The sequence below is a fragment of the Oryzias melastigma genome, linkage group LG13 (assembly GCF_002922805.2).
Source record: "Oryzias melastigma strain HK-1 linkage group LG13, ASM292280v2, whole genome shotgun sequence".
In the NCBI taxonomy this organism is placed as follows: domain Eukaryota; kingdom Metazoa; phylum Chordata; class Actinopteri; order Beloniformes; family Adrianichthyidae; genus Oryzias; species Oryzias melastigma.
In genome coordinates this window covers 23,065,482-23,075,324 of record NC_050524.1, presented here as the reverse complement: position 1 = coordinate 23,075,324, position 9,843 = coordinate 23,065,482, and the positions used below count along the sequence as shown (strand labels likewise).

General features: G+C 41.4%; 1 protein-coding gene across 2 annotated transcripts in view; it reads left to right on the top strand.

The window, feature by feature from the left end:
- hip1 (huntingtin interacting protein 1) overlaps positions 1-9,843 on the top strand; it is a 59,651-nt gene that overhangs the window by 47,647 nt on the left and 2,161 nt on the right. For both annotated transcript variants that reach the window (XM_024276994.2, XM_024276995.2), the window contains exons 13-29: positions 1,647-1,719; positions 1,802-1,985; positions 2,165-2,253; positions 2,362-2,478; positions 2,564-2,665; positions 3,671-3,865; positions 3,961-4,108; positions 4,181-4,267; positions 4,353-4,460; positions 6,339-6,475; positions 6,558-6,668; positions 7,072-7,130; positions 7,767-7,860; positions 8,016-8,116; positions 8,204-8,309; positions 8,408-8,531; positions 8,697-8,758. In XM_024276994.2, coding sequence (XP_024132762.1) covers positions 1,647-1,719; positions 1,802-1,985; positions 2,165-2,253; positions 2,362-2,478; positions 2,564-2,665; positions 3,671-3,865; positions 3,961-4,108; positions 4,181-4,267; positions 4,353-4,460; positions 6,339-6,475; positions 6,558-6,668; positions 7,072-7,130; positions 7,767-7,860; positions 8,016-8,116; positions 8,204-8,309; positions 8,408-8,531; positions 8,697-8,758 — 1,897 coding nt within the window. The remainder of the gene's footprint in view (positions 1-1,646; positions 1,720-1,801; positions 1,986-2,164; positions 2,254-2,361; positions 2,479-2,563; positions 2,666-3,670; positions 3,866-3,960; positions 4,109-4,180; positions 4,268-4,352; positions 4,461-6,338; positions 6,476-6,557; positions 6,669-7,071; positions 7,131-7,766; positions 7,861-8,015; positions 8,117-8,203; positions 8,310-8,407; positions 8,532-8,696; positions 8,759-9,843) is intronic.

The window sequence follows — 9,843 nt, the reverse complement described above, 5'->3', positions numbered from 1 at the left end:
CATGCATCGATGCTCACTAGATTAGCTAATATAGACCACAATGCATTGAACAAAAAAGCTTGTTTAAATGTAATTTTTGAATAAACCATCCAAGTTTTCACCATCACAACACACAGTGGAGTCATACATAAATGTGTGTAATGTATGTATTGATTCGATTTTGACTTTGTGAAATCGGTGACGTCATATCCGGCGTTTGGAAAAAACGAAAGAAAGGTAGTGAGCATAGTGTCCGAATTGCCTTAGTTTTTTAGTAGTTTTGGGTTAGGGTGGGAATAGACCTTTTTCCCACAAAACGGCGACAGGGCCGTCAGCGGGATACGTAACTTCCGGTTAAAAGATCTGACAGGCCGAGCACATCTGCTACCTACACCGGTAAACCGAAGAACTAAAAGCGGTTTAACACAATTTTACATAAATATTAAAAGGTAACCTTACCACTTTCAAAAGAAAAACGTACAATATTTATTTGATAAATGTCCTGCCGAACTGTATTTTCATTTCCTTTCTCAGATCGTTCTCAAATCAAAATACAAATGCTAAATAATCCTCCAATATTGGATGTTTTATTGAAAATAACATTTCATTTGAGCAGATATTATTCTAACTGGTTCTATTTTTGCTGATGTTATTTCCACGTATTTTATGTGCGATCAGCACAAAAGCCGATAGAAATTCTTGTTGGCCACATTTAATACCTACAGCAAAGACACACATCGCTACATGTCTGCACGGATTTTAATCACTTACCGGGCTAAATTTACTTGTTCTACTGAATATTTTAGGGGATAATTATAAAAACAGGAATGGTTTGGCTCAATGAAAATGTTATCGAGCCTCGAAGTTTTGAGCTTTCAAAATAAGAGCTACAAGTAAAAAAAAAAACAAACGTATTTTATAACATTACGTTCAAAAAGATACGCTCTGTTTACAAGGATTTTGCGAGCAAGGAAATTTAGGAAACATTTAACTGGTGAGAAAAGATCTTCTGCAGCTCTACGTCTCATAGCCAAAGCTAATGCTAGCATTAGAATTAGCACAGATTTATGAAAAAAATAATAATTACCTTCATAATAAAAAAAACAGCATTCAATGAAGTACTTGTATCCTAACTTTAACCGGGTTGTCAGAGAGAAATAATCCAAGACTCGTTTAAGCTGGAGCTGCTGCCTCCTGCAAGCACTGAAGAAGGATTCCTGACTCTTGCTCTGTGATTTGTGAACGATCTAAACCAATACAACCAGGTATGACATTTGTAAAACAAATATCGTACACATTTCAGGTAAAATTGGTTAGGTTGCTCATTATTATTTAAGCAAAATTTCTTTAAAAGAGTTCAGCAGTCGACTTTCCCATTCTCAACAATGTGAGCCGTAAGCGATTTATCACACATCCGGCGATGTGTTACATCACGTGAAAAGGATCTATTTGGACACAACCTTGATGTCTCGAATGGAGGTTTTTGATGATGATTTATGCATCACGTCCTCCTCCCGACGGCCATACAATGCAGCTTTAATTTATTTTGAATTGTGAAGACAGGGACCCAAAATTACAGTTATTTTTTCTTGACAAAAGTTGAGCAGTTGTGATCCAGAAGTTTGCAGTTGTGACAAATTATTGATGTCTGTCTGTCTGCACACCAGAGACCGACTGATCGAGCAGCTGACCAGGGAGATCCAGGCTCTGAAGGAGGAGCTGGAGTCATTCCGGCTGGAGGTAAATACGGGAGAGGAAGCCTCTGAAGGGCTCTTCCAGACAGCATCAACAAAGCAGGCTTTTTTTTGTGATCTTCCACCAGAGTGGACGCCTTTGTCAAGCCCTGAGGGGGCGCGTCAGTGAGCTGGAGGCAGAGCTCGCCGAGCAGAGCCACCTGAGGATGCAAGCTGTCGGAGAGAGCGAGTTCCTGAAAGCAGAGCTGGACGACCTGCGGAGGGTCCGAGAGGACACGGAGAAGGAGCAGAGGAGTCTGACTGAGATTGAGAGTAAGGCCACTTTGACTTGATCTGTCTCGATGTTAATTTCTTTGATTTTGTCGACAACCACTATTCAAGTTTCTGGGGGAAAAAATTGAATTCATATCAAGCTTGAATAAAAACAAAAAAGTCATCAAAGGAAAGCTACTAAAATGAGTTCCAAACGCGTTTTTATCTGTGTTTACCAGAAAAGGCTCAGGCCAACGAGCAGCGCTACACCAAACTGAAGGAGAAGTACACAGAGCTGGTTCAGAGTCACGCAGACCTGCTGAGGAAGGTCCGAGGAACCCACCTTTTCACCTTCAGGAGACCCTTCTGCTCCTCAACACGAGGTCACACCCCCATCGCAAGCTTTCTGTTGAGTGTTTCTCTGCGTTTGTCCTAGAACGCAGAGGTGACCCGGCAGATGACCGTCGCTCAGGCCGCACAGGATGAAGTGGAGGTGGTGAGGAAGGAGATGCAGGAGAAGGTGAAGGCAGCACAGGATGTGACAGACAGGCAGGTGAGGACGGGATGAGTCTTTGACTGCTGTGGCGTCTGCAGTGGAGCAGCGAGGAGAATGAACGCCATGTTGTCACGTTTTTAAGGAAAGAGAGCAGCAACGGCAGCTGGAAGACCTCCAGAATGAGCTGGTGTCCACCCGGGAAGAGCTGGAAACCTTGAAGTCCTCCATGGCCTCATCTAAGCAGGTCTCATGAAAAAAATTACTTTGATTTTAAATCTATTGGGTTGAGTTCTTTAAAACCGTCTGTTCTCCTCATCGTCATCACTGTTCATCTTTTAATCCTAAAGACTGATTATCCGTCTTAAAAAGCCGTAGGTTTTTTAAAACTCTGACTAGTTAATTTCCAGACAATCTATGATGGAAAACATTGATTTTCACACAGGAGATGCAGTCGTACCCATTTGTGTTCCTGTTTGTGTAACTGTAGCTGTGAGTCAAGCAGTCTTGAAGAATTTGATGTTTGTAGCTATACCAGAAGGTGTTTGCTTAAAAACCTGACTAAAAGTCAACCCCCAGAAGCAGGAAAATCTCACATGCTCATGTCAAAGGTGATACTTCCCTTTCAGAACATCCCGTCATCAGATCATGCAGGCATAGACGTTACAGTCGACAGCTAAATAGCACAGGTTGTTTGACTTACCCTGACTATTCTACCGTTCAGCGATGAACGTGAATCAGCTGATTCTGAAGGAAAACACAAACATTTCTCTACTGTGAAGTGTTGCACATCAGCGTAAGGCTGCTATTTTCCGTGTCAGAATCCACTGGAATTGCGTTATTTCAGCCAACAGTTGAAGAATTATGGTAGGAACACATTAGCTAAAATGGAAACTTTGAGGTTAAAGGGTTAAAAAGGGATATTTGACACCCAAAAAACAAGTTCCAGTCAAAAGCCAGAATGTTGTTTTTTATTGCGCTGGCCTGTACTTCTTGCAAAACGTTGATCTAGGAAACTCCTGCAGACTTTCTTCTTTGATACTCAATTTCCTGGTCAAAAATGAGCAGTAAGAGCTGAACTTTCCCTCTGAAACTATGCATTGTATTACTTACCATTTGCATATTTTCCTCCACCGGTCAGTCCCTCATACACCTGCTGCAGCTGGTGCATCACTGAAGCTTTCAAAAGTTCCTCTGCTCTCTAGTTTAGTCTTTGATTCTCCTGTTCTAACAAATGTTGTTTCCTGTGCAGTCCACTGAAACGCTCAGCTCTCAGATGGCGGCCCTGGAGTCAGAGAAAGCCGAGCTGGTGCAGTCGATGTCGAAGGTGGAGGCAGAGCTGGAGGCCCAGAGAGAGGAGCTGCAGCGAGCCCAGAGCTCGCTGGCGACAGAGAGGGAGAGCGGGGTGAAAGCCGCCGAGGCCCTCCAGAATCAGCTCAACGAGAAGGTCAGACACTCTCCGGACAGACAGAAGGCGCTGGAGGAAGACTCGTTTAGCAAGCGCCCACGTTTGTGCCTGATGGAAAAAGTTCATGTGCACAGGAAAGCAGGGAGCAGGCGCTGGAGAGCCAGCTGGTGGCGGCTCGCTGGTCAAGCTTGCGAGGCGCCGTGGAGGAGGCAGAGAAGATCATCCAGGACTCCCTGTCTCAGATAGACGACCCGGCTCACATCAGCTGCACCAGCTCTGCAGGTGGGAGGCCAATACCGACCCGTTCCACACCAATGTTTGGTGCACGCTCTCACATGCACATCTGTTCTGCAGACTACCTTGCATCGAGGTGTCAGGCCTCTTTGGATTCATTGGACCATTTAAATTCTTCCATAAAGACCTTCATGGATGACAACTCAGGTGAGAAAGCAAACATCAAAAACACAGAGCAGCAGCAAAATGGTGGAACTGCTCAAGAGTTCAGTTTTGCTCTTTACGCCTGCAGCTGTGTTGGAACTAGTGCGAGCAGTTACCCGGAGTGGCCACCTGGTGGGCGACACCATTGTCCAGGGCAGCGCCACCTCACACATGGTGCCAGTGGAGAAATCTGATGGTGAGTGATACAGATAGGAATCACATTTGATCTTCAATAGTTATGAAGATGCTAAAGCTAGAGTCACCAAATTTACCCATCAACTATTTTACCAAAACTATGTTTTCTAGTTGATAGTTTCATTATTTTACTCAAAGTTTTTTTCACAGAAGTGCTCTGTTTAAGTGTTAAATGTGAATCTGTTTGTTACATTTGTTCATTTTAATTAATCAAAAATATATCTGTAAAAAAGATGTTGAGGTTGTACTATAAGGATAGGTATCGAGTAAATTGTATAGTAGAAAAAAAAAAACTCAGAGACCCTAATCAAAGTTTTTCTGCTGAAATCCCATGATGCATTTCTGCCAGTCACCCAGTAACATGGAATTTTCTTTTCTCACTCGTTTCTATTTCTATTTCCACACCTTCCTCCACCGTTTCTGTCTGACGGGGGTTTGTTGGGAGCGCCGCTGGGCTTTCACGTGCGGCTGCTCTGCAGTAAAACCAGATTTCATGTCAACACTTTGAAGCATTTGCGTGTAAACGTCTTTAAATGCATCCATAAACATGTCCTCTTAACCAGCCCAGTCTTTGCCCTTACATGGATAATCGTCACGCTCCACCATGGGAACCACAAATAGCTTCCATTCTTTCCCTCAGTGCTGTTATGGAGCCAAAGCAGGAGAAACACAGAGAACAAAGTTACTGACTACTCACTCACACAAGTGTTGTTCTGTCCCCTCCCTCTGGATAAATGAAACGAGTCGGAACATGTCCACATATGTGGCAGACAGACAAAAAACAATTATGTTAGGGCTGCATTTTAAATGAAGCGTTTGTGAGGCTGGAGACCGTTAGACAGAGCTCTGCATTGACCCGTGAAACATCTGAAGGCGGAGCGTCCGCCTACAGGTGGCGCACAGTCGCTTCTTTTTGCCTTAGTAACGGCTGTCCTTATGGGTGGATAAGGGCTGTCTGCGGACAAAAAAACGACCAATCTTGAAGGGGCATGTGCAAAGTTTTAAGGTGGTAGAGCTCTCCGGTGAGTCCTTGTAGAGTGAAAATGTTCGTTCACGTGTTTTAAAAAAAAAAAAAAAAATACAACCTTTTACTGCATATTGTTTTCTAATGCAACTCTAACTTCACCAATATTCAAGTAATATATGGTGGAGATGGAAAATCATTTCAAATGTAACTTTTTTTTAACTATATATATATTTTAAATTCACAATAAAACAAGATAGAGAGCCTACCTTGTTTTTTCTGCACCAATAAATAACCACAAATGTATTTATACACATAGATGTAAGCTTCTTCAAAAAAACTGTTCCATTTGAAAAAATAAAGTACCAAACCACTGAAATGCTGGAGACATCAGGCTTGAAAAGTATAGACGCTGCTCACAAGTTTGTTGCATTTTTTGCGGTAAGTCGCAACCAAAACTCGCCATTATTAGGATGAACTAAAGTTTTTCCATCTTTAAATCAAAACTAATTCATAGTTTTATACACCCATCTCTGCTACTTCATTTTAATTTTACTTTATTTAAATGTATGTTTTTATTTGTGCTTTTAACTGGACAGTGTCCTTAAGAGCTCTGAAAGGCGCTTTAAATAAAATGTATTACCTATACAACACAATTGTAGTAGGAACATGATATGAATGATGCGATGGCCAATCACTGAGGGATAAATTGGACATTAAGATCCTTTCTACGACCGGACAAACCGAAAACCCGTATTTATCAACTCCCCCTCTACAGGTGGAAGTGATGAATGCCTTTACTGTACACAAGCTGACATCATGTTTAGCTCTGCAGTAGCAGCGTCAGAACATGAGCTCTACAGGATGAGCTGTTTTGCTGCATTTTATTTATCTTCCACATCCTTCTTCTGTCAGCCCTTTTGGAGACCGTGAAGACGTGCGGCGCTGAAGTTCTGCTCATGCTGGGACAGATGAAGCAACAGGACCACCTGGCAGCAGCGGACAGCGCCAAGCTAAGAGCAGCTCTGGAGGCCATCCTGGCAACAGCAGAGGTCCGTACTTCTACCCCAAACATGCATTTACCCCTCGTGCTCCATGATGCTGACGCCCCCCTCCCCTCAACCATTGTTCCAGAAACTGCGCCCTCGGGGTTTGGAGCTGCAGCAGGGGGAGCTGGGAGATCTTGTGGAGCAGGAAATGGCTGCCACTTCCACTGCGGTCGAGTCGGCGGCAGCCAGGATAGAGGTGAATTACTGAGCCCCCCATGTGTGAAGTTGAGGGAATGATTGTCATATTTGGGTTTGGAAATGGTTTAATTCAAGTATTACAACTAAAGAAGACAACATAAATGTATGTCTTTATATAGATAAGCACAATTTGCTGTAAATTGATTTGAAAATACAGAAACATATGCATACAACTACATACACATGTAAATAATTCAACTATAAATACTTTTAGTCACAAAGACATATTAGCACTTATACATACAGTGCATTTAAGCCATTAAACATCCAGTTTTTCCAAAACACTTTAATTAATTGCTTAAAAAGGAGTGAGAGGAAACACACTTCTTTATTCCCACCCCTGTCATGTTTATATTCACCTCTCAAACGCCACTGTTCCCCCTTCCTCTGTGTCCCAACAGGAAATGTTGAACAAATCTCGAGCGGTCGATACGGGGGTGAAGATGGAAGTCAACGAGAGGTAAACTTTAACTCAGAGCTGGAGTTTTTATAAAACTTTTGTGAGGAAAACAGTTTTTTTTTTTTTTTGCATTACATGTTCTTAAAAATATGAAGTCAGAGCTGTCAGGACTGCTGCCAAACAGTGTCCACTTCCATCTTTGATAAGCAGCGTGGGAAAATGCAACATCATGCACGACACTGTGAGAAGGCCTGCCTCTGAGCGAGGCTTTGAAGCATGTCTACCAAACACAATCGCCTGCAAAAGCCCAACAGGAAGATTCTTTATGAATAGAACTGCAGTTGAGCTGCTCGTTTCTGTGGTTATTGTCACTCTAATGCTGCGTTATTGTGTTGAGTTGAATATAAGCAGGAAGAGACTCTTAACTCCAGCTCTGTGTCATGTTTGCACACACACTAAGTGTAAAAAGTTTATTAAACTCTCATAAAAACTTGAACAGAAAAGAGTTTCATCATCGGGGGTCATGTTCTTCAAAATTCTGGCTGTCTTCACTGTCTCAGGCTACTTTCATAGCTTTGTGGCTCATCACTACACAGACTTGTATCAGATAAACCTGTGAAATATATGTGTGAAGAAATGACAGGACCACAATCACTGTCTGACTCTCTGCTTGCGGTTGTTTGGCGCCCCCTGCAGGATCCTGGCCTCCTGTACTGAGCTGATGGAGGCCATCAAAGCTCTTGTTTTGTCCTCCAAAGATCTTCAGAGGGACATCGTGGAGAGTGGCAGGGTGAGCTCATCATTTTGAAAAGATCTGTTGGAGGAATTTAAGCTTTTTTACAGCAAAATTGAAGGAAATATTTTGTTAAAGACCCCAAAAGAAGAAAAAAATGTTACTAATTTGTTACAAAACCTGCAGTAATTACATGTAATTGTGGCCACTAGGGGGCAGCCTCTATGAAGGAATTTTATGCTAAGAACTCCCGCTGGACAGAGGGCCTGATCTCTGCCTCCAAAGCGGTAGGATGGGGCGCCACAGTCTTGGTGTGAGTATGAGAAAGAAAAAAAGATCTATAGTTTTTCTTAAATCACTAAAACAGATTTAAAAATCTTTTTTTTTGTTTGTGTTGCAGTGATGCGGCTGACCTGGTGGTGCAGGGCAAAGGGAAGTTTGAGGAGCTGATGGTGTGCTCGCATGAGATAGCAGCCAGCACAGCGCAGCTTGTTGCTGCCTCCAAGGTGAGCCCCCGTTTCCAGAATGTCTTTGCACCAATAGGTCTCAGAAAAGATTTTTTTTCTGCTAAAGATTTTATCGTTTTGCTTTTTATCTTCTCAAGGTAAAAGCAGACAAGGACAGCGGCAATCTGCAGCGCTTGCAGCAAGCGTCCCGGGGCGTCACGCAGGCCACAGCCGCTGTGGTGGCTTCCACAAAGTCTGGGAAGTCCCAGATTGAGGATACAGGTGAGCACGCCACTGAAGGACGATCCTTCCTTTTATGTGTGTAAATTCTTTTAGATTTATGTTCTTACAATTTTCAAATGTTGTACATAGAAAACCAGTAAAATGATGGTAATTTATATTAAAAAAAACATTCACAAAAGTTTTTTTTCTTCTTTTTTGTGGTAGAAACAATGGATTTTTCCAGCATGACTCTCACTCAGATCAAACGACAAGAGATGGACGCTCAGGTAAACAGCAGAGAGATGAGGAGTGATAAGACACGCACAGCTCTGCCTTCAGTTCACGACTGCTTCCATGACTTTTCTCACTCAGATCTCGTGATCTTGAATTCCAAACTTTCACATGTCTTTGAAAGAAAGTTTGCTCGATTTTTCTTTACTTTCAGTTCCAGGAATTATACCAGACGATCAGTACAAGAGATTTATGTTTCACAAAAGATCGTTGGGATTTCTTTAGATGCATCCACTGTTACAAAATAAAAGACATCTTTTTAGAGCTTTTTGAAAAAGAAATGTTTAATTTTGACTCTTTAGTGACTTGGGTTTTGTCCTTTATTGAGCTAAAATAATAGAAACTGATGCACAGGACAAGTCATTTATTTTTTTATATATATATTGGACCCTGAATGGTCAAAATGAAGCTTGGAGTAGTAGGTTGGCTGCATTGATGGAGGTTTACCATGACATGTTCCCCAAAAAAGTGAATTTAAGTTCTATTAAACTAAAAAAAGAAAAGCGTTTCTAATTAAAAAAAAAAGATTTGTATAAACCAGGCAGTGCATGAGTTCAGTTTTTGGAACAATAATTTATTTATGCACCTTATTTTTTTGCTTTATAAGTTACTCTGGAGTAAAAGTCACAGCAGCAAAAAAATGCTCAATAAAGATGCAAAAATAGCATAGAAGTCACACTTTTTGGAGAAATCTATGTAACAAAATACCAGAACAAGAACAAACATTTAATCTTGAAAGGCAAATGTCATAGTGAAATAATTAACAATAATAGATTAAATATATATGCACGTAACACATTGATACTTATTTAGCTTCATGAAACATTTAGTATATTAGTGAACACAACATATGAAAAATTATCTATAACATAAAGAATAAGCTAACAAATGAACTCTTTGTGTCACTTCAATTCACTAAATCTGTTAATTCTTCATCTTTTGTGTCGCTTTGGAACATTTCCACCAAACTTGGTAGAAACAACAAACACACAAAGCAAAAACCAAACAAAATCAATCATCGTATCTTTTGGAGAATAAGTCGTGTCTTTTTTATTTATGTATTTTTTTTGTCTAGTTTGGC